The sequence below is a fragment of the Armigeres subalbatus genome, chromosome 1 (assembly GCF_024139115.2).
Source record: "Armigeres subalbatus isolate Guangzhou_Male chromosome 1, GZ_Asu_2, whole genome shotgun sequence".
NCBI lineage: Eukaryota > Metazoa > Arthropoda > Insecta > Diptera > Culicidae > Armigeres > Armigeres subalbatus.
Genome location: NC_085139.1, coordinates 104,884,427 through 104,912,366, shown reverse-complemented (window position 1 = coordinate 104,912,366; position 27,940 = coordinate 104,884,427). Strand labels below are relative to the sequence as shown.

Genomic DNA, 27,940 nt, shown 5'->3' with positions numbered 1-27,940 from the left:
TGACAAATCTAATATATGAATACAACATATGGATCTATTGTGCAAAAATCGAAGGAAAAGTTTCGTGGAAGAAATGCAAAAGAAATATTTCTTCGTTCGTTGCACATAAGCTGCCCAAATTTAATTCATAAATAATGATGTTACCAAATATCATTCGACGCCTATGTTATCCCGACAGTCCGGAGACCCTAAACTTGAATTTTTTCAAATATGTTTTGAAACATCCATGTTCAGACAACACCTGTGTCAGGAAGAAATTTACTTAACGTCGTCCTGTTGATCTAACTGGACGCATTTGGAGTCTTTTCGTGGGTCCATCTGCCTTTGACTGCGTCATCATAAGCATGCTGCCCATTGGGTAACGATTGCTTCTGGTTCGCCGGACACCCCTGGTACCTCTTGATCAACTCAAAAGTGACGCATATACCTGTATATTAGAGGGTTTGATATGCGCTTGTATCTTTTATGCACACAAAAAATCAGAAGGGTTGTATACAAGACAGGACCGCCCGACGTAAACTACGAAAAACCTTTTGGTTGAATGATAATTGTAGCGTCATGTAAATATTAGGTTCTGAAAAGCTACAGACTTTACCATCGACAAGCGATTTTGTTTTGTATTTGGAAAAGAATTCATCTCGGATCAACTCTCTCATGTATAAAATCCTGTTACCAACCAATTATTTTCAATAGTCCAATTTATTTTCAATAATACGCATTTCCAATCACTAATGGCAACAAAACCAAAGTCAGAATCTTGCGGGCAAATTTCACTTTTCGACGCAATCATATTTAATTCTTGTCATCCACTTACCGACGGCCGCCGCTCGGATCGATACTGACGCCATCAAATTTCAGTCACAAAGTATTTCGAGAAAATTTCACTGTATGCCATGAATTTGCTACAGTAGCAGTACAGCCCTTTTACTTTCTTCCGAATATAATAGTTGGCTGTCGTTTTCGAAGATTTCACGTTAGAGTTGAAAATTCGTATTTTGGTGCTTTCACTTATCTGCCTGTTTTTCCAGATATTTCTTAAACTCGCAAAGGCAGCCCTTGCTTTCTTGATCCGTGCGCTTATGTCGATCTTGGTACCGTCGTCTGACGCCATTTGGCTACCAAGATATTAGAAGCTTTCAACATTCTCCACTGGTTGCCCAGCTACTGTGAAACTGGAAGGAAAGTTTTGCCCTGCGCAAATGTTTCAGGCACTCCAAATTGTTCTGGAGTTTATACCGTTGGCAGTCATCTACATCTGGATAAACCGTTAGCATCCCATCATGGCTATACTAATCAAAAGATATGATTTGATACTTGATGGGCTTTTCGATAAAACTACGCCGAATGGAGTAACCTTCTCCACTTTACTCGATCCTGGGCCAATCGCTTCTTGAGTGCCCTCAGGTCCTCTTCAACTGCAAAAAGTAATATTGTACGCGGCCTTCCACGAAGCCAATAACCTCTTTCGGGTTCTCTTTTTTTTTACAAGGGAGAATGCATTTACACACTAACCCAGCACGCCTGCATTGTAGTTGCCAAACTACCACACGGAAGTGTGCTGGAGTGTCGGACTCGAGCGTACCGGTAATACCGACTAAACTCCCTTGGGTCATCGTTTCCCCCAGGAACTACCTCCCAGTACTACTTCTAGGGGATGGCAGTACTTAACGTACTCGCTCATTCTCGCTCACACAGGGACCCGTCCCACGCGAGTCTTACTTGGGTGCTCGCTCTATCGCACCCTCTAACACACCCTACATGCTCTTTTTTTTTCTTCCTAAGCAATGGAGGGGGAATCTGCTCAACAGACATCCTGGGTTGTCCAGGAAGTGCGGAGTTAGGGACCACCTCCAACAGCAAACGAGGGAGGGAGGGAGGCAGGACTACATCCCCGACCCGCTAAAACGTTTCCATTGCCGCCAAGCCTATAGTCCCTTCGGTACAACCAGAAAGTAATGCTTCAAAGGGGGGCCAGTGCACAACGCACCCTCGAGGTTAGCTGCGTGTCCTTGCAGCACCGAACATCGTGACTCGCTTTTTTAAAAGAACACCATGGTATCGTGCCAGCGCATTGCCGGCTTTCCAGGTGGCCTATCATGCCCTATGTCCTCGGAAGGTGGGAAGGGTCGACTTCGCACCTGCTTCCCTCTGCACGGCTGGTATCAAGAATGATTATGCCGCGTGCACCCCAAATTGATCTCTCTGCGATAGGACCTATTCGCTAACCACAGAGAGGGACTTGCCGACGCGGTGCCTACGCCTGCCCCAGCCTTGACGAGGACTTGTCGATGACCGTCGCTCGGACTGATACTGACGCCATCAAATTTCAGTCACAAAGTATTGATTTCAGTCACAAAGAAAATTTCACTGTATGCCATGAATTTGCTAAAGTTACAGTACAGCCCTTTTACTTTCTTCCGAATATAATAGTTGGCTGTCGTTTTTGAAAATAACATTTTCTTACAAATTCCTGACTTTGATTTTGTTGCTGTTAGTGATTTAAAATGCTCAGTTTGTCGGAGAGATACGCTGCAATAAAAGTGTTCGCAGACGGAATATTTCATCATGGTGGCGTCTTCATCGGTTTGGCTGGGGTCCGTGAAAAGTTTAATTTTCTTGCAAGATTCTGAGTTGAATTGACGAGTGCAGGATTTTGAGAACTCCACTCAAACAATATATGATGGTATATGAGAAAACGTACTACACCTCCGAACACATTCTTTCTTCTAGCAAAAAAGGGCCGTTTAATTCTGTTGGCATGAAGCCATTTGAAGTGATGTTAATCGCGTACCGGTGAATGTAATCGGCTGAACAATGACTCTGAGGATGGTGGCCTTACAAAGGGGGTAAACCCCTGGCTGCTCAATTGGAAAATTGTGGTTTGGGAACCTTGAGCACGGGGTCGCTTATTTTGAGTTGCAGCGTCACAACCCCTTGCAACACTCCTTCGCCACTCAGTTGTCACTTTCGAGTTCTGAGTTTCAGCAACCAAAGTGGACACGATCAAGGTAGAACTTATGTTCTTACAGCGGACAAGATAGCTTAAGCTCTGGATCCCTCGTTTAAGGTACGAAAATCGCAAAATATGTAGTTAAAAGTGTATATCATACATGGAAGTGAGTCTTCAAATAAGCTTGTCATAAGAAGAGTTTGTTTTGTACAATCCCATTTAATTCCACCACTCAACCTTCTGCCTGTGCTCAAAAAAACTTACGTTGTCTGTGCTCTGGGGTCATATTGACCCCAAATTGAAATTGCTATAACTTTTTTAATATCCGGCCGGTTTTGGATTTTTGGGGCTGTTTCGAAAGATAATTTAATCATCTTTCAGATCATTATCAAAAATTGACGAATTGAAGATTCGTGGGCGGGTACATCGCTGGGAGGGGTTTTGGTGAACAAGGGTACAAAAACAGTGATTTTTCATGAATATTTTAGTTATATTCGAAAATCATACCCATTTTGAACTGCACATTTTTAAAAAAATGTTATGCAGGAAGGCGTGTGCTTCGGCATGAGGCGTTGATAAGTTTAGAAATTGGCCGACAGGTGGTGGTATATTTGAATTCATTATTTTAGACTACTCAAGATATTCCGATATATAGAATTCTCCTCAGTGTAAATATTCTTATCGCACAATTTAAAATTCGTTAAAATGACGTCTTGATCAAAGGTCGTCTAGTGGGAATGGACTGTCTTGTGACGGAGGTAATAATTGGGAATTTTACTAATAGGCGGAAAATTGGCTGATCTTTGGTTACATGTAGATCTTTGGTATGCATGTAGACCCAAAGGCCTTAATTCCAGGGTTTTCTTGGATGACCTAAAACATATTCTGTGAACACATTATATTATTCCAGCATCGCTGGAATGTTGAATACAAAGAAAACTTTTGATGGACTCTACCACAACATTCATGTTTGTCAAAAATGCTACAAACCAAAATACATCAGATCTCACATGGAACAATATACTCAAATATAACAGCTCACTAGCGCCGCATCTTGGAAGAAGTGCTCATTATATTGAGCACCGTTTTGTAGTCCTGGACATCCTGAACAATGTTGCCGAATACAACTTGGGTGTAGGTATGAGGGATCTCAAGCTAAAGCAATATTACAAACATGCAAGAAACTTGCAAGTACACTAGCGCCGCCTATTTGTAAATTTCCTAATTATTTATTCCGTCCCATGACAGTCCATTCCTACCAGACGAACTTTGTTAAAGACGTCATCTTTAAAAATTTCAAATTTGTGCGATAAGAATATTTACAATGAGGAAAATTCCATATATCGGAATTACTTGAGTAGTCTAAAATAAAGAATTCAAATATACCACCACCTAGCGATCAAGCTCTAAATTAATCAATGCCTCATGTCAAAGCACACGCCTTCCTGCCTAACCTTTTTGAAAAGGTGCAGTTCAAAATGGGTAGGATATTCAGATATAAGTAAAATAAGCATGAAAAATCACGGTTTTTGTACCGTTTTTTACGAAAACCCCTCCCCGCGATGTTCCCATCCACCTATAGTCAATCTTTGGTAACGATGAAAGATGATTAAATTAACTTTCGAAACAGCCCCAAAAATCCATTATTGGTCAAACATTAAAAAAGTTATAGCAGTTTCAATTTGGGGTCAATTTGACCCCAGAGCACTTACAACGTAAGTTTTTTGAAAAAAGTAAACTGTAGCGTCTATGTTCAAGATTTTTTGCACCTAGGAGACAGATCTCGGCGAGTTTTACCAAACTAGCAAAAATTAGGAGAATCGGTTGAAAACTAAAAGAATGGCAGCCACTCAAAGTGGCCTGGGGTCATATTGACCTCAAAGCACAAACAAAGGGTTAATTGTACCTTGACAAATACGTTTTTCGACCTCAACAGTAAGGTCGTCTTCAGTGTCTCGTACTTGACTCGACTCGAGTCAAGACGCGCACTTTCACCATCAGTAGCTGCGGACAGAAAGAAAGCTCGCTCCAAAAATCGTGATTATTTATATTCGGTAGATGGAAAAAAACCTCCAACACGAAATTTGACAACTAGTCAATCCTTCGGCTTAAAGTTTAACGTTGCCGTAACCCATACCGCTGCACGAATGCAATATTTATTCAAAGTATAATATGCCCCCCCTAAGGCAACTCCTTGATAACTTTTTACTTTTCAACGAAATTTATACAAACTTTGTGTTATTTGGTAGTCCAAGAAGTCGCAAATGCATTGCCCGTGAGCAATCATATAAAAATATTACAGATAACCCGTAATAAAGCTTTTTTGAAAAGTCGTAGAAAAATGAATTTTAAAAAGTGCCTGGGCAATACGCCCCACCTCAACCAAAAACGTTTCATAGCCCTTCATTAGTATTTTATCGATCCCATAATAAAAAGGCTACAAATTCTCATGCGCTTGACATTAAAACCAACATAGGTCCATTCAAGCAGGTATGAATTAAATTTCAATATTTTCCATACAATTTGGAAGCAACTGCTGCAGGCTCGCTGCGCTTGTGTCCAGTTGGTAAGTGCATATCACCCTGCCTAAACTGGGGAGATTTGACCAGTGAAACATGTTTTTGAAAATCGATACATTTTTGTAGATGGAAGCAATTTTATGTCATATTAATCACTGAGAAAAGTTATTTTGTTGCCGAACTGAGTGTTCCAGTGCAAGTTTTGCGGACAGTATGCTAGAGTCGCTACAGAATGTTGAGCAAACAAACATCGAAAGTTACATCAAAACTGTATCTTTTTGTATGTTGCTATTATTTTCATTATGTAATACAAAATATTTTCACATTCACATAGTATGATGGTTTTATAAATATTTGAAGGTACCACCTAATTTTTACCTTTCTTAGTTATAGTTTTCTAGAAATCAAAGGGAGGCGTTCTGGCCAGCTGGGGCTCATTATACATTCTTACCCTAAATGGACGGCTCTGCGTCTTTTTTTCTGACAACTACGGATGCAGCCACCAGTGAGGCTGTCAGTTTGAATTAATATGGTGGACCATGGAATTAGGTTCTCACTGGCAGGGTGACGTTTGAGAAGGAAAGTTGTGGAGGAGCCACAAAGTGACAAATTTGTGACCAACTGTTACAAGGGTCGTTTGTCGTGCTGGTCCGTCGGAAGTAATGCTGAGCACATCTCTGTCGGTGTGCTACTAATCAATAAATATACCTTAACGGCAGGAGAATAGGCAAGAAAAGACAATACTGACACCATAGAATTTTCTTCAATTATAATGCGATGAAATTTATTGCATCACATCCTTCGACACATGCTTGGGATTCTACTACCTTCGGTAACTTTGTGCCGTTGCCAATCGATTGTGTTTTGCATTTTGAATGGAAGTAATTTCGGAACCGATTAAAATTTCAATCACTAACAGAACCAAACAGAACCAAACTTAGAGTCGCTAAAAATTTCCCTCTGTGTCTACGACATCCAAATCGTTGCAGACGCTGACCATCTGACCATCGACCACCTGCTGTCAGCCGATGCTCGGATCGACATTGACGCTATGATTCCGCTACCGATGCCAAAGGAGTATGATTTTTTATACATATGCAGAAAGTTCGAATAAAATCAACTTTCTCTTGATACTCAACAGTACGCCTTTTGAATCACTCAAAACTCAGAATCACAGCCGTTGTCGTTGGGACCGCTTCTGGACGCCCTGGTCCGCTCTCCGTGAAATCCTGAATGAAAATCACTCTAGCACGCGAAACACGGGCTTTTTATTCACAGCAGGGCTGTTAGCGACCGATGCCGCTCAAAATAGTGACCTTAGTGACCAAAGATGACAAAAAAGGGACCAAATAGTGACTTTCAGTTACAGAAAAAGTGACCAATATCACTATGACTATGAGCGATTCCAAGCAACAGCATCAAAATTTAAGAAAATTTTTAATTCATGATTTTCTATTGAGTTGAAACTTTGCACAGTTTTTCAATTTCATCTAAATCGTCATTTTTCGATATCAAATCTTCATATTGAGTCACGACTAACTTTTCAAAAGGGTGTATGTGAAAATGGTTCAAAAATAATTAAAAGCTGCACAGCAAAAACGGAATGTTCGATTGTTATGATTTTTCAGCAAAGTTAGACAACTAAATGGTGATTCTTAAGAAAATGTGCACAGTAAAAAAAATTTTTTGCCTTTAAAAATATCATTTTGTCACAAAAACTCAAATATCTCAAAACCCTATCTTTTTCGAACGTAATTTTTTAGGGAAAACGGTCCATTATATTAGCTATCTACCATAAAAATTTGGTGATGGTAAACTGATAAGAAAGTTATGACATTTCAAACATTTCACAATTTTCACACATAGTAAACAAAAAAAAATTCCGTGTATTTTTTTTTCAAGAATCGCAGTTTGATGCTGATTTTATTGTTAAGGGCCTTGCGTGAGTTAAACAAGTTGTTTTTATGATATTCCATATTTATGTATTCATCGATATTATGTATATTATATGTATAAATATTATATGTATAAATAAATAGAAATGAATTAATATTATCCTAAGTATTAAATTAAATGTGGCAGTTACACAATGTTGTTATAGAAACTCTAAGAGTTTTGGGTTTGAATTTTGGTATGGGTTATGATATCATGAAAACAGTTTATTAATACTTATTTTTATTTATTTTTATTCAAATTTTTTAAATATCGAACACTTTTGAATTATTATCAGCACAGTTTGAGTATAGTTTTGCTTTAATTTTATTTTCCGACAATGGAATGAAACAGTGAAATTTTGGGTTCCTGGGATCGTTTTCGCGTTATTAAATTGCTCGCTGAGCTCTGAAGCCGTTATTTCGTACTCTGCAGTAGTAGTAAACCAAAATGATAATTTGGTTAAATCTTTTTCTTTTCTACGATTTGCCCAATCAAAAGTTCTTTCGCAGTTTTAATTGGATGCTCACGTTCTTTGGCTAAACTTGCTCTTGTGGCCATGCGCTTTATTGTTCCTCCAATAGCATCACAAGGACCTTTGCCATGTGATGTAGCAAAAATGCCATTCTGCATCAATTCCGTACATTGATTTAAATTGACATAGGCTCGAAAAATTCTTACGATTTTTGTACTGCGACGCTGCTCCATCAGACATGAAATATATCTTTTTGACTTCTTTATGCTTATCAACGCGTAAAAAGTTAATCATTTTTTCAATGAACAAGTTTACGGATACTGAATCGTGTCTTAAATCTTCGGAAATTATAATAAAACTTAAGTGTTCAATTTGCGTACTTCCATTAAAATAAATAACGAATGGATGAATTGTAGCTTGTTGTACGTTCCAGTGATGGGACTGCACTTCATCTTGCAATACAAAGCTGTAATTTTCAGAAAAATCACAAATGACTAAAAATTCACCATTTTGTAATGTATTTTTCGTATTTTTAAAAAGCTGGATTGTTCTGTTTTAATGAAGTCGTGAGGATTAAACTTTCTAATTTCAAGCAAAAATATGACACAAACTCATCTACAGGTTTTACAATAGTTTCTATGTCACACCTATCCGTGGTCACCCATTGCTCAAATGATAACTGATCAATATATTTTTCTTTAAACTCAGCGAATAAAGTATTTTCCAATGATGAAGAATCTGGACAATCCGAACAAGATCGTAGATAGCAATTTGATGTTGTATTTTCACACAAAAGACTACCAGTTAACATTTTAATATCCTTTGTTAAATTGATTCTTTTCAAACTATGTAAAATAAGATTAATATTCTCATGGGTTGTGCACACACACACATTATGTGTTCCTGAATTGGAAAGAAGCTTACATTGCCTTGGCCGAAGGCTTGCAAATGAGGAAAACCTATTTTAATATTATCGTGAATTTCCTTGAAGCGTGTGTACGCTTCTTTCAAAGTCGTCATCATTAATCGTTTTTGGATTGCTTGACGCTTTCCATCTTTTTACTGATACATAATCTTTTGACCAGGCATAGCTCGACTTACTTCATCGTCTTCAAAATATTGAACTACTATTTCTTTTGTCTCATCTGTTAATGCAGTACTAGACCTAGTATTTTTGGTTGAAAGACAGTTATTCTTCAATTGTTTTGCCTCTTTTACTGTATTTCTATTGGTTTTGAACTCATCAATGGCATCCTGAATAGACCACGAACTTGGCAGCATCGACAAAATCAATATTTTTCTTTCCTTGTCGTGGCTGCATTCGAGAACCTTTCCTTCATATTTATAATTACCTCATCGTAGTCTGTATTTTCCACATCATCAGGTCCTAATTTGAAGAGGTTTCTTCGTACAGCTTCGTTTATTTCACGGTATTTTTCTCCGGGTAATAAACGTAGTCCATCTTACTCCATTTAATCGGAGTCACTTTTATCCCAGCTATGCCCTCGTTAAAGCGTTCGATGTTGACCTTTTGGATACACTCATCTTCCGATTGATTTGTTGAAACAGATTTCGCTGATGGTACGGTGGCAAGGCTCTCAGCACTTAATACTTCTGGTAATTCCTCAGTTGTTGTCGATACATCTGGCAATTCCTCAGTTGCTGTCGTTCTCGAACTTCCTGCGCTCTGCTCAACCGATGATATACAGATTGCTCTTTTGTCAACGTTTAGACGGCAGGACGTGCAAATGCGTAAATTTGTATTCAATGTGGACATTGGAGCATAACCAGTCGCTTTCAGTTTATCTATGGTGCTTTCGGTGAGATTTCGTAACTCTTTTGAACACTTTTTCCATCAAACGGCCTACAACAGTTGAGAAAGCGGCTTCTCATGTTGTTCGTAGTATTTCAATAAACCAAATCACTTTTAAGTTTTTCCTGACTAGTTTGGTGTCATTTGCTTGACTGAAGAAAAAAAATACTATAAGATCTTTAACAACCTTAGTAGTAGTAATTTTTTGCTTTTCGTGAGCATTGTCATGGTATGTACCTATCATGCATTTGTTGTTGTTGAAGATACCCGTTTCCTCCCGATCATAAAGTCTATTCTCTAAGAGGTATATTTTTTGCAGGTAAACTATAGACGTACACGTGTATATAAATTTTTGATTTTGCAGCTTTTGTCTTAAAAATAACATTTCTGATATGTTTCTATCAACGTTATTATCAACAGGTTTCAACACTATTAAAAGAATTTTTCGCCAGTCACGTGCAATGAAAATTATGACACTATCAATACTTTTGATCACAACACTGGATCGTGTCTAAGTTTCTTATAGATGCTATGAATAATTAAATCAAAATATCATGGAAACAACTTGTTTAAATCACGTCCCTTAACAATAAAATCTGCATCAAACTGCAATTCTCGAAATAACTTACACAGAAAAAACATTTTTTTTACTAAATGTGAAAATTGTGAAATGTTTGAAATGTCATAACTTTTTTGTTTATTAGTTTACCATCACCAAATTTTTATGGTAGATAGCTAATATAATGGACCGTTTTCCCTAAAAAATTACGTTCGAAAAAAGATAGGGTTTTGAGATATTTGAGTTTTTGTGACAAAAATGATATTTTAAAGGCAAAAAAAATTTGTTTTTACTGTGCACATTTTCTTAATAATCACCATTTAGTTGTCTAACTTTGCTGAAAAAATCATAACAATCGAACATTCCGTTTTTGCTGTGCAGCTTTTTAAATATTTTTGAACCATTTTCACATACACCCTTTTGAAAAGTTAGTCGTGACTCAATATGAAGATTTGATATCGAAAAATGACGATTTAGATGAAATTGAAAAACTGTGCAGAGTTTCAAATATTTTCGAAATGGTCGCTCAGGATCGACTGACATGCCCCCGTGGAATGCCTCCTATCTGTTTCAGTTGCAACTTCGATGAGACGAAATCAAGCGTTATTGGCGTTATCGTACACGCTAACTTTTATCTACTCAGTGACTAAGTAAAATTGTATTGCCCTCTCTTTTAATCCCACATAAATTTTACTCAATATCAGTCAAAAGCAGAACTACTCAAAACTATGAGTAGTCTTGCGAGCAAATCAATTTTTAACGTCACTGGAAGTGAGCGAAACATGGTTAGGGTAATTCGCCAAATGTTGAACGGCAAATTTCTTCGCCTATTGTTGTACGCACGTGCATTTCTTATGGGAGTTCAACAATAGGCGACAAAATTAGCCGTTCAACATTTGGCGGTTTCCCCTAATACTTATAAGACCTGTTTTTCTTCCCCAAAAAATGATTTCTCGGCGAAAATCTGCGTGAAAGAGAATGAGTGAAAATTACAATCACTGGATTAGCTGAACACCTACTTAAGAAAGATGCAGAGGTCATAGGTGTCATAGGTGCCACGGAAGAAAAGATATTTTAGTTACTGTCGCTTTCGTCGTTATCCGGAACATCTTTTGCTGGCGAGGATAAGGGATCTAAATGTCAATGAAGGAAAAATACATACGATTTGACAGTTCAGTACCACACATGTTTCGGACAGCAGAACAAAGGGAACCGAAGCGACAATCTGGTAACTAAAATATCTTTTCACGGAAGTATAATCTTTAGTTGGAATTCAACAGCGCATGCAATCTTCAAAATTGGGGATACTTGATCTTCTTTCTATACTTACTCAATAGTTTTTTTTTTTCAGAGCAAGTTCGTCATTACATCTGTCAAATTTACAAAAAAAAATAGCCGCTTGAGATTTTTTATTGTATGGATGACGGAATCAAGTCTCCTCATATTGAGGCAACAACTCAACATCCAAATTTCCTGAAATTGGGGTGGAATGTTGGCATTTTTATCAGTGAAGATCATTTAGCATATTTATGGCTTTGTGCTGTGAAAAAAATGATAGCATTTGGTCATTATTGGAAGAAGTTGTTCAAATTTTGCGTGGCCACTAAAAACATCTTTAGGAGGGACAAAACACAGTAAATAATAGAATAAATAAGGTTGTCAATAAAAAAATAGCTCGCCACATAATGATCATTTGTCTAGACTCTATACTCTAGGTCTAGAGGATCTAAATACGCTATAACAATACTACTTTAGTTTTCGGTAAAGGTGGGGAGTATCAAATCTCCCAGGGGTCAATCTCCCTACCTTCCCTTACTATAAAGTTTGAGTTTTTATCGGCAAGTCTCCTGCTTGCATGACTGTATACCAATTACAAAATTTGTGACGTAGAATACCTTCAATTAGCTACTGACGAAATGCCAATAAGAGCAGCTAGTTAAATGGGTGGCTTCCCCCCGTAAAGCTGGTAGATCACTTTTACGTAGTGTTTTACGGTGTAAGATCTACCAAACCGAGCCCTAGCTTAATCCATTTTTCAAGCTAGAGCAATAAGTTGTGGTGTTTCAAGGATTTATCGTATTTAGTCCTCTCTACCAATTGCAAAAAAATTTACCCTCAGACTCAAATTCCTCTCGTTTGAGGCTAAAATGTGTGCAGCGGAAACCGATTTTCTAGCAATTAGTTATAAAACCAGGGCCCATCGACCTAGGCTGAACTAACTGCTGGTAAAAGTTCGAGTTAGGGTTCTATGGATGTACTAACTCTTCGTGAACTGGTAAACAATGGTAGTTCGAGGAACACGCGGAACTTCTTGATACTGAATAACTTCTCTAGATTGAAATGGTCTTGTAGATAGAGCTAAATCCCGGGGTTGTAGCTTTACCGGTGATATGCATGGCCAATTAACAGCATTACTGTTCTGTTTTCTCAAGGAAAGATTTGATAAAAGGCGCGCCTTCAATGAGATTGCTCTCTGTGAAGGGTCTAAATAGCGGGACCGTAATTTCATTTCCGCCATGAACAAAGCATCATCCGACGTCACCATCCGTTTATTATGGGAGCCCACAACGAAAATGTCAGCAAGATGATGGAGGAAACCGGATCGAAGATCAACATTCCGCCGCCGTCGGTTCAGAAGGATGAGATCATCATCACCGGCGAGAAGGAAGGAGTACTCCAAGCGAAGACACGCATCGAAGCCATCTGTAAGGAGATGGAAAAGAAGTGTACCAGTGTAGGCGTTGAGGTTCCTCGGGCCCAGCACAAGTACATCGTTGGTCCGAAGGGCTCCACCATTCAGGAAATCTTGGCGATGACCGGCGTATCTGTTGAGATGCCGGCTAGTGACTCTCCCAACGATACCATCACTCTGCGCGGCCCCCAGGACAAGCTCGGAAATGCTTTGAGCGTTGTGTACCAGAAAGCGAACTCCGTGCGTACAACTACGCTTGAGTGTCCCCAGTGGATTCACAAGTATATTATTGGACGCGAGGGTGGCCATATTAAGGAATTCACTGCGCAGTATCCCAACGTACATGTGGAGTTCAACGAAGACAGGATCAAGATCGAAGGCCCGCCGGATCAGGTGGAAGCTTCTTCGGAAGCGCTGGAGAAAATGGTCAAGGATTACACTGGGCGTCTAACCTTTACCGAAATGGTGGTTGATCCGATCTACTGCAAGCACATCATCGGTAAGAACGGAGCCAACATCAACCGTATGAAGGAGGAATACGAGGTCTTGATCAACATTGACGAGAAGGACTTGAAACCGATCCGCATCGAAGGACCGGCCGTCGGTGTTGAAAAGGCTAAGCAGGAGCTGCTTGAAAAGATAGCGAAACTGGAAAATGAAAAGGAAGAGTCGATCGTTATCGATCATCGTCTGTTCAAGACGATCATCGGTGCGAAAGGCGAAACGATTCGGGAAATCCGTGACAAGCATAACCAGGTGCAGATTATCTTCCCCGGAGCAACCGACAAGTCGGATATTGTTAAGATCCGTGGCCCACGTGAAGATGTTGACAGGTGCCACAAGTATCTGACCAAGTACGTTAAGGAACTGCAGAAGAACTCCTTCGTGATGGAAGTCCCTATCTTCAAGCAATTCCATAAGTACATCATTGGCAAGGGTGGAGCCAACATCAAGAAGATTCGTGATGAAACCCAAACGAAAATCGATCTTCCAGCAGAGGGTGACAAGAACGAAGTGATTGTCATCACTGGCAAGAAGGAAAACGTTAAGGAAGCTCGCGATCGTATTCAGAAGATTCAGGAAGAACTAGCGAACATCATCACCGAGGAGATCCAGATCCCACCCAAGTACTATAATTCGTTGATCGGATCCGGTGGCAAACTGATTTCTTCCATCATGGAGGAATGCGGTGGAGTTTCAATCAAGTTCCCCAGTCCGGAATCGAAGAGCGATAAGGTGGCCATCCGTGGTCCTAAGGAGGATGTCGAACGGGCTAAACTTCAGCTGGTCGAGCTGACCAACGAGAAGGAACTCTCTTCCTACACTGCCGAGGTTCGTGCCAAACCGCAGCACCACAAGTTCCTCATTGGCAAGAACGGCGCTTCCATCAAGAAGATCCGCGATCAAACAGGTGCTCGCATCATCTTCCCGGGTCCCAACGACGAGGATAAGGAGGCCATCACCATCATCGGGAAAAAGGAGGGTGTTGATGAGGCCAAGGCCCAGCTGGAGTCGATCATCAAAAATATCGACAACATTGTTGAGGATGAGATTAACGTGGAGCAGAGGCACCACAAGCATTTCGTGGCTCGCCGTGGCGAGGTGCTGCACCGTATTTCGGAGGAATATGGTGGCGTGATGATTTCTTTCCCCCGCTCGGGTGTGGACAGTGACCGGGTGACGCTCAAGGGTGCCAAGGAGTGCATTGAGGCCGCTAAGGCTCGCATTCAGGAGATCGTCGAGGAATTGGAGCAGATGGTTACGATCGAGTGCATCATTCCGGCTCGCCATCACCGCATCGTTATGGGCAAGGGTGGTTCCAAGGTGCGAGGAATCACGTCGGGGTCACCATTTGTTCCCGTTAACGGCAACAAGACTCGGTTTCCGAGAATTTAAACAAACGCGCCCAAAATACGTTGTATTTATTTTATTAGACTTGTATGTTAAATTTTTCCTGAAATTTGTAGCAAACATTTGGAAATTTTATAATAAACGATATCGATCCTAAACTCATATTCTATCATTCATTTACTCACGTTTAGTGTGCCTTTTAATCGTAACGTCCGGTAAGCGGTCTCGTACGGTAGCTACTGCGATCTCTATCTGTATAGTTCGGTTTTGCGTTATTGGCATGTTCTTTTTACAGCATTATAATAATGATGATTACCTTGTTTTGTGATAGGTGTTCCTAACTGCAGAGATCTGAATCCGTGGTTTAGCACTAGCTGTGACTACGAAATAACTGTGATTTGTATCTGTGATAAAATAGGCTAAGTAAATTCGTACTACTAGTGTTTAAGATCTTTTAAGTTCAATTCACCTTGTAGATGCACTATTTCCCCGTGATCAGGTCTATGGCAAAATATCAATGCGATCTAAATAAGTTCACTTGCTAAACTAGATTTTAAGTAGCTAGGATTTTAGGATTTTAGAATAATTATGGCTTTATCAACTTCAACTTGGTAAACAAACTCTTCTTTCGCTACTCATACATATTTGTTTCTTATCTATGCTATACGCACCGAGTATAGACTCGATATACCTATATGTATTGATTTGTTTCATTTTCGTATAATCCTTACTATCTGCATCTTGCGATGCTGACGGTGGAAACACAATGGGCTCGGAGGCGCTTTATGCATTTTGCGTAACAGTCCCCCCCAGTACACAAGGTCCAGATTCTTGTGTACTCTTGGTTGCGCCGACGTCCAGGACCGCAAGCTTTACTGCTGGGCGTACATAGATGTTAGTGGGTGTCCTCACAGTTGCGCTACGAACTTGTCCATCTTTACAGCTCACGTTCACCACGCGACCTTTTGGCCACGAATTCCTAGGAAGGTCTGGATCAGCGATGACCACTACGTCACCGATTTCGATCGGTTTTGTTGGGTAGTACCACTTTGTTCGACGATTGATAGATGGCAAGTATTCCCGTAACCAACGTCTCCAGAAGATGTTGGCATAGATTTGCGAAGATCTCCAGTTGTTTACCAGCGTAGCGGGGCTACCATCGTAGGCGACTAATGGCTTTGAGCCACCGGAAGAACCCAACAAAAAATGATTGGGTGTTAGTGCTTCGTTTTCGGCATCGTCAATGGGAATGTAGGTGAGGGGGCGCGAGTTTATAATATTTTCCACCTCTAGAAGGCTGTTTCGAAGGACTTCGTCGGTTGGTTTTCTCGGTAGCTGCATGTTTTTCAGGATTTTTTTTACGGATTGCACCAGTCTCTCCCAACTACCACCCATGTGCGGACTACTCGGCGGTAGGAAGGTCCACTTCGTATGCGTAGTGATGAACTCCTGCATCAGTAAATCTTGATCAAGAGATTGTAGCGCTTCAGTCAGCTCGCGATTCGCACCGATGAAGTTCGTTCCCCTGTCACTAAACAGTTCTAAGGGTGTTCCTCGCCTGCACATAAAGTTCCGCAGAGCCATGATACACGAACTTGTGGTGAGGGAGTGTGCAATTTCAATGTGAATGGCACGTACCACCAGGCAAGTTATCAATACGCCCCACCTTTTCTCGATCCGCCTACCCACAACGACTTGAATTGGACCGAAGTAATCGATTCCAACGTAAGAGAATGGACGAGAATAAGCTGCAAGACGAGCCAGCGGAAGATCAGCCATTGCGGGTGGTTGCGGTTGAGCTCGAATGTTTTTGCAGTATTGGCACAGTCTTCGTACTTTGTTGCATAAACTTCGTAGTTTCGGGATCCGATATATCTGACGTAGTTCGTTGACAATCGTTTCATGGTTGAGGTGGTGATAGCGTTCGTGGGTGAACCGTATGATTAGCGAGGTTATCGGATGTTCCCTTGGCAGAATAATGGTGTGGACAGCGTCGTGATCGACGAACTGGCAACCAGCTGCTCGTCCTTGCATGCGAAGCACTCCGTGGTCATCAAGATACGGCGAGAGCTTGTAAAGAGAACTACTTCTGGGAATTGTAGCCGTCTTCTTACCTCCAGATTCCTTAGACTTTCGCAGCAAAGCTACTTCCTCGCTATACGCATCCAGCTGAACTTGACGGTAAATGTATCGTTCTGCTTCGATCAACTCTGTCTGTTGGAGGATTCCGGTAAATCGTGTTCTCTGCTGTAATCTTGCTCGCAGGTTTCTCATGAATCGGAGTACATATGCGATAATCCGGAGAAGCCTGCGCCAGTTAGAATAATTGGTGAAATTGAGAATTGGTTCACGAATGGTATGGACGTTGATCGTAGCTACCATTTCAGTGGTAGTTTCACCATGAACGGACGGTTGAACTGGCCAGGCACTCTTCTGCTGCCACATGAATTCCGGTCCTCTAAACCATCTGCTGGATGGCGAGAGATCAGGTATTTTCTGCCATTTTGTACCTTCGTCGGCCACGTTCGTTTTTGTTGGAACCCACAGCCACTCTGATAGCTCGGTATCTTCTAAAATTTCTCCAACCCTGGCAGCAACAAACTTGCTGTATCGTCTGTGATCTGCACGTATCCAGCAGAGAACGTCCCTTGAATCGGTCCAGAAGAACCTTTTTTGCACAGGTATACGATGGGTTTCTCCTATAGACTTCGCAAGACGGGTTCCAATCACTGCACCCTGGAGTTCCAGTCGTGGAATTGAGACGTACTTCAGTGGCGCGACTCGGGTTTTAGCCATAACGAATGCACACTCCACAGAGCGGTCTTCTTCGAACCGGAGATAGGCGACTGCTGCGTAACCTTTCTCGCTGGCATCGACAAAGACATGCAGCTGAACTTCGTTAGTCACGGTTGACGATGAGGTCATCTTACGGTAGCATCGAGGAATGCAAACTGTCTCAACTTCAAGCAGTACGTTAAGCCAAATTCTCCATTTCTCCAGTAGCTGATCGCCTATCTGTTCATCCCAATTAATTTTTGAACGCCAAATTTCTTGGAGCAGAACCTTTAAGTACATTAGTACATGCGCCAGGAAGCCGAGCGGGTCGTAGACTGACATTAAAACCCGTAGAACTTCCCGCTTCGTGGGGACTTGCTCTCCGGATAACAGCTTCTGTTGGCACCGTTTTGGAATCTTGAAAGTAAATGTGTCACCGATAGTGTCCCACCACATTCCAAGGACCTTTTCGGTCGCCAAGTCTCCATCCATGTTCAGATACTTTTGTGGTGTCCTCTGCTCGCCCATAGAATCAAGAACCTTTTTGGAGTTCGACAGCCATCCTCGGATCTCGAATCCACCCTCTGCGTGTATATAACAAATATCCCGCACGAGTTTCACGGCTTCTGCTTCGGATTCGACACTGTCGAGCATATCGTCCACGTACGTTCCTTTGCATATCGCCGCTACTGCTTCTGGATACTGGTCTTTGAACCGAGCTGCGTTCAAGTTCTTGACGTACTGTGCACTACTTGGAGAGCAGCTTGCACCGAACGTCATCACCTCCATCACGTAAGTCGAAGGACCTCCTCCGAGGACGCCATCATCCCACAGGAATCGTTGACAATGCTGATCGGTAGGATTGATCCGAACCTGGTGAAACATTTCACGGATATCTCCTGAGACCGCTGTGCGGTATTCACGAAACCTTTGGAGAACTTGCTGAAGCGGTGTAACCTGATCTGGTCCCTTTAGCAGAAACGAATTGAGAGAAAGGTTTCCCACTTTAGCGGCAGCATCCCAGACGATTCGAAGTTTATTCGGTTTATTGGGATTCACCACGGGAAAGATCGGCAGATACCACGAACGTCCAGAGTACGTGGCTTCCTCCTGGGCTGAAAGTTTGCGAATATATCCTTTCGCTTGGTAGTCTAAGATTTTTTCCTGAAGAGCCTTGGCCAACACTGGTTCCCTAGCCATGCGCTTGCTCAAGCAGTTTTGCCTTTTCAGGGCCATGGATTTGCTCGACGGTAGTCGAACATCATCGTATCGCCATAGCAGACAGGTCTCGTATCGTTTATTATGCAAAACCGTGTTTTCTTGTAACAGTTTCATCGCTCGTTCGTCGTCTTTCGACATCAACGGTGTTCCATTGAGTTGTACTCCGAGACTATCGAGGGAGAAATAACTCTTGACTGCTGAATGCAGTCCTTCGCATTGGCAGATGTGGTAGCTATACGAAACATCGTTTTTCGCATCCGTTTGTCCTGGCAGAAAGGAGCACGGACCGTAGACCACCCAGCCTAGCCGAGTTAGTACAGCCGTCGGCTGGTTCTCACTTCCTTCCCTGGAATCGAGTGGATACTCCAATCTGGAGCTGTCAACTCCCAACAGGATTCGGGGTTTTGCTACAACATAAGAGTCAATTGGTAGATCTGTTAAATACTCGAAATGCTTCGCTAGCTCGGTCGCTGACATTGACTGTTCAGGAAGATCTAGGCTACGTACGGTATGCACCTCCGGAAGGTGGAAGCGCTGTCCTGATTTTGAAGCACTGGAAATGTCTGCTGAGAATATAACCGAATCTTGCTCATATCTTCCTTGCCCTCCTGTCCACGAAATGCACAGCGGAGACTTCTCGCCGTTGAGATTGAGTTCCTTCCACAAACTGTGTTCCACCAGTGTTGTTGTCGATCCTGCATCCAGGAAGGCGTATGTAGTAATCGATCTTCCTTTGCCGTGCAGCGTAACACGCACATACTTCAGCAGCACATTTGGCAACGAGCTGTGATGCGCATTTACAGACGCGTTCTGTGCTGGGGCGCTTGGTGACGGCTTGTTGTGTTTGCTGTCGTCGTGCAGCAACCGGTGGTGTAGAAAGATGCATCCTCCCTGATTGCATGGAACTTTCATCTCACATGTTTTGAAGTGCTTCTTCAAACACTTTCGACAGAGTTTCTTCTCGTTCACTAACGCCCATCGAGCATTCGGCGACATTTTCAGGAAACTGCTGCACTTTTCAAGGCTATCACATATTGCCGCATGCCAGACACTTTTTACGATCGACTTTTTCCTGCTGATGGACGGAATGCGCATGGACGTAGACCTCATCCTTCCGGACTTTCTTCTCTATCCTGGTTTCCGGTTTCTGCGGTTTGGTCCATACAGCAGGTCTAATCACCTGATTTAATGCCACAACCATTTCCCCAAGCCAATCGTTGAAATGCAATAACGTAGCAGCTCCAATCTCCATTCGATGGAATGCCCACTTCATTTTCAATGCCGATGGCAGGCTATCCTCAAGCTCCTGTAGCAATGCCACGTTGTACAATCGTTCGTCCAACTGACACACTTGTATAGTCGCGCAAAGGTTCTGAACTGCGACGCCGAAGTCAACAATGGTCTCCATCTTCTCCGCCTTCGGTGGCGGCATCATCCGAATTCTCCGGACCATAGTCTCCACGATGGATTCTGGATTACCAAAGAGAGTTTTCAATCGGCTCATGATCACTGGAACGTTGTCGGGGTGTAGAAGAAGGCTTTAACGGCGTTCAATGCCTTGTCATGTAGACTTCTCTCGAGACGATCGAGCAGCTCATCGTTCCTAAAACCACACATTCTAGAAGTTCGCTCGTATGCTGCAATGAAACGTGGCTAGTCCTCAGGATCCCCATCGAACTTCGAGAGATCTTTTATTTACCGTCTGTCTTGCAGCTAGGTGGCCACTATTCAGCGGCATAGGGTTGCTATTCAGCGGTGGCTGATATTGCTGCCGTAATGTGGCCAAATTCTGTCGTGGAGTTGACGTCGTTATCTGTGGTTGGTCGACGTTCTCAGGCATAGCCCCGGAAAATGGGAGATTCTGGGTGAACTGATGCTGGTAATTTACCGTCGGATACGTTGACATCCTGATCGGCTGCTGAGACGCTACGGTGTATACCGGCATCGATGGCGAATTGGATATTACGGCTGGATATCCACAAACTGGTGGTTGGTAGCTCGGCAGAAATGCCGGGATGCTCCCGGCGGGTCGCAAATGCTGCATATACCTGGCCCCAGGAGCATAACTCCCGCCAAGTTGCTGAGCGGCACATGACTGAAGCTGAGGCTGAATCGTAGCAGAATATCCGGTAGATTGTTGAAAATTTGCTGACACCATTGGAACTAAACCGGACGGCACAACCGTTTTTCGCAGAAGCTCGTCGTAAACCGGTAGGGGTGTTTCGTCCATCGCGTTCCCTGCTTCTTTGCCTGCATTCTCCGTTTTCTCCAGCCATTCGTTGATCTTCTCGAGACTTGCGTCCGTTTCCGCCTCAGAGTCACTATCTTCCAACATTTCACGCTCCAGCGCTAGTCGCTCTTCGAGGTGTTTTCTCCAACACCTGCCTTGCTTCCAGAGCTTGTAGTTCTCGAAGTTTTGCAGAACGCTTAGATGACTTCGATGATGCTTTGTTGCTTTACCAGAGGTCTCCCATTATTGGCGACTGCCTTTCGCAACGGGTCGATATTCCACGCTCCATCTGCTGCTGGCGCCTCCGGAACAACCTTCTCCACAATCTGAACCCGATGTGTCTGCCTCGGACCACTGTTCGATTGCTGGGTCACTTTGAGTCCAGATGTACCCGCTTCCAACTGCAACTTCTGCTGCTGCAACTGCAACTTACCCATCTGCAACTGATTTAACTGCTCCTGCTCTCGCTGCTGCAGCTCTTGTTGTTTCTGCCACTGCTCAAGCTTCTTACGCTGTTCCTCAGACTGCTCTAGGTGTTTTTGTTGCTCCTGTTGCCACTGCTTTTGCTGCTGCTCAAGAAGTCCCATCTGGTCACTCAAGGCACGCTGTTGCTTATCCAGCGATGTCCTCACGCATCCGTTACAGCTCCATTCATAATCCCGAATACTGTCGTTCACATTCACACAATCGTAATGGAACCACACATCACACTCATCGCATTGTACCATCCGACCATTAGTACAGTCTAAGTCGATCCGACGGCACACTCCGCAACTCGCCCCCTCACCAGGAGATTCACTTTTGTTATTGGAACGCATTCCCGCACCCGCTACGTTTCCGCTTGACATTCCGGAAGTTAAACAGAAAATTTAATTTGTTCCCGTTAACGGCAACAAGACTCGGTTTCCGAGAATTTAAACAAACGCGCCCAAAATACGTTGTATTTATTTTATTAGACTTGTATGTTAAATTTTTCCTGAAATTTGTAGCAAACATTTGGAAATTTTATAATAAACGATATCGATCCTAAACTCATATTCTATCATTCATTTACTCACGTTTAGTGTGCCTTTTAATCGTAACGTCCGGTAAGCGGTCTCGTACGGTAGCTACTGCGATCTCTATCTGTATAGTTCGGTTTTGCGTTATTGGCATGTTCTTTTTTACAGCATTATAATAATGATGATTACCTTGTTTTGTGATAGGTGTTCCTAACTGCAGAGATCTGAATCCGTGGTTTAGCACTAGCTGTGACTACGAAATAACTGTGATTTGTATCTGTGATAAAATAGGCTAAGTAAATTCGTACTACTAGTGTTTAAGATCTTTTTAAGTTCAATTCACCTTGTAGGTGCACTATTTCCCCGTGATCAGGTCTATGGCAAAATATCAATGCGATCTAAATAAGTTCACTTGCTAAACTAGATTTTAAGTAGCTAGGATTTTAGGATTTTAGAATAATTATGGCTTTATCAACTTCAACTTGGTAAACAAACTCTTCTTTCGCTACTCATACATATTTGTTTCTTATCTATGCTATACGCACCGAGTATAGACTCGATATACCTATATGTATTGATTTGTTTCATTTTCGTATAATCCTTACTATCTGCATCTTGCGATGCTGACGGTGGAAACACAATGGGCTCGGAGGCGCTTTATGCATTTTGCGTAACAATCATCATCATACTAAGTTTAAGTTTTAAAAAAATCTTAGTCAATAGTTTCAAAATAGTTGAAAATAGTGACTGTTTGCGAGAAAAAGTGACTTTAGTGACTTGAGCTCGAAAAAAGAGACTTTTTAGTGACTCACCCGAAAAAAGTGACTAAGTCACTAAAAAGTGACCCGCTACCAGGCCTGTCACAGGGAAAACGAAGCAGTGGGCCATAAGTCCAGTACCTTACATCAATCTGGTTCCCGTGTTAGGGATGCATGAATGGGATTAATTAATTCTGAATTTTCTACCGGGTTTAAAAAGAATTAACATTTTTAATATTTGAACGTTGATAACACTGGATCGCGCTTCAAGATGTGTGTGTGTGTGTGTGTGTGTGTGTGTGTGTGTGTGTGTGTGTGTGTGTGTGTGTGTGTGTGTGTGCAAACTAACCCCCACTGTCTGGCAGTGATGTTATTGAAGATAGCTGTCTGTTTATACAGCCAGATTTATTCCGGGAGTTAGGAAGTGCTAGCTCTACTGCAGCTCCAGTGACCCATTTCAGAGTGCCTGGTATTTCATGTCCACTCCGAGGTCACTATCACTAACAGTAAGCCCCGCCTGGTTATGCTACCGTTTATCAAATGGATAAAGGTATCATAATCAAACTTCCGGATTTAAAATATATATATAATTTATATATATATTATATATTTGAAATCCAGCGCGCATTTAATTTAATTGATTATACCATTCATTATACTTATAATACATATAATACATATAATTTTAATATGAACCATTAGGATAAATAATGGAATTCTCTCACCAAATTTCCGTTTGTGAAAAGTTGATTTCATCTACCGTTTGTCCGAGATGATCTCAGACACTAGTATTTTTTTTGGGTTTTGGATCCAATATTAGGAAGCGCTCAAAATTTGAAAAATGGAACTCTTGAATTCTGAAAAGATTAAATAAAAGAACAAATGCAGTATCAAACAATATGACACATTGTTTTTATTACTTCTAGAACTACTTTAACCATTTCTTTAAGAAACATTTGCTATAAAAGCCAAGAAAAGCTTTTTTGTATACCTGGTATATGTACTGTCACACTATCTTAGACCCACTCCTCCCCTGAACGACCCCAAAGTACATCATTAGTTCCCAATAAAGATTTTTGTTGATACAATTTTTATACAAATTCATAGATGAAGATGAATGAAAAGAAAATATATCATGATGAATGATCAACCGATTATTGATTTTAATTCACAAAACAAAAGTTAACCTCTGTCATTAGTTCTTCACTCATCCAAGCTAAATTATGAGCACTTGATCATTTAATTCCTTAAGGCTTTCGGATATTCCTTTAGAAATTCTTTTGGAAATTGGAAATTCATTCAGACATTCTTTTAGGAATCATTCAGAAATTACTTCCAGAGTTCCGTCGGAAATTTCATTTGGAAATTCCATTGACATTTCTATAGAAATCTTTTTGAAAATTCCTTTAGGATTTTCTATTTCATTCTTTAATAAATTTCCGATAACAAAATTTTCGGAATAATTCCTGCAGCAATTTGGTATGGTTTTTACTAAAAACAAGAGGAAGTTCCGAAGGAATAACCGAATGAGTTTACATTGGCCTCTTCAGAGGATTTTCAGAAGGAATACCTGGAGGGAGTTCCTAGAGTGGAAAGAATTTCTGAAGGATTTTCAATAGAAATTATCAAAGAAATTCTTGTAAAATTTTCAAAATGTATTGTGGAACAGATTTCAAAAGCAAAACCGGAATTTTCGGAAAGATTTTTTAAAGAAATTTCTAAAGGAATTGCTAATGTTATTCCCGAAGGAATTCTTACAGAAATTTATGAAGGAATTTTCAATAGAATTTTCAAATAAATACGGAATGGGCCAATTATTCCTGACTGTTACGCTTGGACATTATACGTATTTCTAGAATGTAAACAGTCTCCTAAAAATCAATAAATTGAAAATTATAACAATATAAATTACCGCTTCTGGTAGTTTCATTGCAACGGTTTACATGGTTTCAACACGAGGAAATTTACCTTCTCCCATTTTATGATTGCCAGATGACTTCTAAGGCTTTGACATACATATAAAGCAGCAAAAAAAGTTCACTGAATGCAACGGTTGTGCATAAAATTGTGTCATGGACTAACACGCACTCTAAGGTACGATGAACTCCAATCCCATTCGAGCAGTGTAAAGTCAACATAAATACACGCAAATGTTGACTGAGCCATCAACCATGACGTAATGGAAGAAGGCGTATTACAGTACTTACGTATGTACCGAGACCAACCAATCTGCAGCATGAAGGTAGTATGCACCGCATACAAAAAACTATGCCAATCCAATTGTACACAAGTAAACAGCGGAAGAAAACGCATACCAGAGGCATCGCATAGCAAAATGTTTGAAGAAACGGGAGCAACCGATTGCAGAGGTTCGAAAAAAGGGCAACATCGGAGGAATATTAAGAAAAACGTTAAAAATTTGCCTACACGTGCAGCACATGTTTAGTCGACTCGGCTTCATCACCATCAGCCAAGTTCACAGCATGGCGACAGTCCGTAGCGCAGCAGCAGCGCAGAAAGGAACGGAACAAAATCGAAAGTAATAGAAAAAGCGAAATTTATGGGCCTAATTAGCAAATTACTACCTTGCTCCATACTAACGCTCGGTGGAGTTACTCTGCTCAAACATGCCTCACTAATCGTGGACGCTATGTAAAACAACACGACGAAGGTTCATAAACTTGGTTCGTTTTTATAACAGGGTTTCTCAATTTCTGAACACTTTAAAGTGGTGAGTGTTATTATTTTATTCTGAATGCTATTTCTGAGCTTATGCTTTCTAGTTTCTAATGATGAAGATAACTGCGTTTTAATACATGAAGATAGACTTCCTGCCTTCAAGACACATTATACCAATGCCAAAACTGGGTTTATGAACCCCGCAGTTGATAACACTATGAAAGTGATTCATGGAGTGGAAATATCAAAATTGGGGAAAAGATCTATTCGATCTGTATGCATTGATAGTGCCAATTGGTGAAGACAATCAGCTTTTGTTGGTTTTACGATTTATGGAAAATGAAAGTGACTCTTGGTCTGGAGGGGTCTTGATAGCCACTGCACCGAGCTGTGTTAACAACTATGACTAGATGATTTACGCCACAGAAAGTGAAATAAACTCTACAGCGGCTACCAGTGCGTGGCAAATAAAAACGCGCTAAACACTGTCTTTCACTTTCGTTCAATTGGTAAAGAAAGGCTAAGCCCCGGCCATAATCCGATCAACGGGATAATCGTCGTCGACCTGGTCTGCCGAACGAATAAGACCAAGCCAAATTCAGTTCGCTACACCGCTACCATCCTGGTGGGTTAGATACGGACACGTCCAAGCCCTCTCTAAACTAAGATGATTGGTAATCGACCGATAAGCGGACCGGTTTTCCGGATGAGGTTCTCCAATGCCCGTTAAATGTGCGGTGCACTCTTCAATTATTGCTCACTTTGAAGCGCTTCCCCTAAACAAGCTTTCGTATCGAGAGTGCACGGTTAGAGAGTCACGTGTGGATGACTCAGCATCAGCCAGCAGCGCGGATAGCACCGAAAAGAGAACAGAAGCGCCTGTGGTGGACCATTTTTTTTGCTCTTCATAGGCACCGTTCGAGTGGGGAAACAAAACAACAAAGACGAAAGAAAGGCATGCGAGGGCGAACTACACTAACGTTTGTAGTATTGGGGACAATAATTTTAGAAAATGATTATCCTTGTGTAAAATGAGTCAATTTGGAGAAGTTTGGCTTGACTTCCCTCCCCAGGTCAACTGTGAATTGAGGTGCCTGCCTAGGATGTTTAGGGGTTTGATAGAGGACTCTGTGGTGTATGTGATATAGTTATTACGTTAGCACAATCTCTAAAAGATGATAGTGGACCCTGTTAAACTTCTATAAAAAGCTGCTTGTATCCGCAAGCAGGCTCCGCCAAAGCGGCCGTGTGGCACTCAGGCCCTGGTGTTAGGCAGGACCTTAATGCTTTGATCTGAATCGTGAATTCGAATTAAACTTAAAAGTGACAGTTCAAAAATTTCCAAATAACCCTGCTCGCAGAACAAGGTTACTTTTGACAGATATTGAATCATTTTCTATCGAGGTTTTGTTTGTCTTAATGGGTCGCACCAGCTATTCTTATGACCGGAAGATTTCATAACATCCAAACCGTCACTTTCTAAGTTCAATATGATTTCAATTCGCGAATCGAACTGAAGCCTAAGTGACTAAACAGACCTCACACGATGGCTTTCCGACGAGACAGGAGGTTTGCGCTGGCCCAATAAGCCGCCCGTAAACCCAATAATTTCGAACGACATAAAAGATAATACGACTCGATACAATCGGCAAATATAGAAGGAATATAATAGAAGGAATATGATTAATTTATCGACTAGTCAGTACTCTTTGCATATATCTATACAAATAATTCAAGCTCTATCTGGTAAAAGGGCGAATGTCGCAAGAGAGAATTCTCTTCGTCGACTTCCCCTCTTTTAATTAAAAATGACAAGCAGAGGGTTTCTTTGCAGTTTATCACTTGTGAATGCAAGTTCGCATTGATTTCTATCGTGCTGAGGTGATAAACACTAAGAAATCCACTGCTTGTCATTTTCATTAAAAAGAGGGGAAGTCGGCGAAGAGAATCCTCTCCTGCGACATTCGCCCTTACTCCAGATAGAGCTTGAATTTAGAAATTTTAATTTTAAAATAAAGCGCAACATCCTTTCATGACTGCCGTTCATGCGAAATTGATCAAGAACCCACGATTCTTTCATTTGGTCGCCTGACATAGAAAAAGGCGCTTTGCTTTCTGTCTTATGACGATCACAACCTTTTGCAGTACAGTGTCTAACAGTATTCTGCTGTCAAAGAGGAAGTATGGACCTGTTTTCTAAAAAGGGTCCTTACTGTTCTGTACTCTATTGATCTTATATTTTTCCAGCACTTTTGGCAAATCTTTCTTAGGCGTACATTCATCAACTGAACTGTCATTTTTTGCCTTTCTCGTACAAAAAAAAGTACCGAAAGGCTATCATTTCACTCAAAAATAGAACTTTTTATAGAAGTCTCGGAGACCCATGATGTTATATATATACCAATCGACTCAGCTCGTCGAGCTGAATATATGTCTATCTGTCCCTGTGTTGTTTTTATGTTTTGATAGAATAACCCGACCCACT

General features: G+C 41.3%; 2 protein-coding genes and 1 long non-coding RNA gene across 5 annotated transcripts in view; 1 reads left to right on the top strand and 2 right to left on the bottom strand.

The window, feature by feature from the left end:
• LOC134218219 (vigilin-like) overlaps positions 1 to 14,836 on the top strand; it is a 30,076-nt gene extending 15,240 nt beyond the window's left edge. The window contains exons 3-4 of the mRNA XM_062697140.1: positions 6,389 to 6,546; positions 12,775 to 14,836. Of these exons, the coding sequence (XP_062553124.1) occupies positions 6,389 to 6,546; positions 12,775 to 14,836 (2,220 nt within the window). The remainder of the gene's footprint in view (positions 1 to 6,388; positions 6,547 to 12,774) is intronic.
• Positions 1 to 27,940, bottom strand: part of LOC134204124 (hornerin) — a 105,541-nt gene that overhangs the window by 51,163 nt on the left and 26,438 nt on the right. The gene's annotated exons all lie outside the window — the stretch shown is intronic.
• On the bottom strand, positions 22,071 to 22,627 carry LOC134204158 (uncharacterized). Its single transcript, XR_009977790.1, has 3 exons — positions 22,362 to 22,627; positions 22,208 to 22,295; positions 22,071 to 22,142 (listed from the first exon to the last, which is right to left on the bottom strand). It is a non-coding gene; the product is annotated as an uncharacterized LOC134204158 (long non-coding RNA).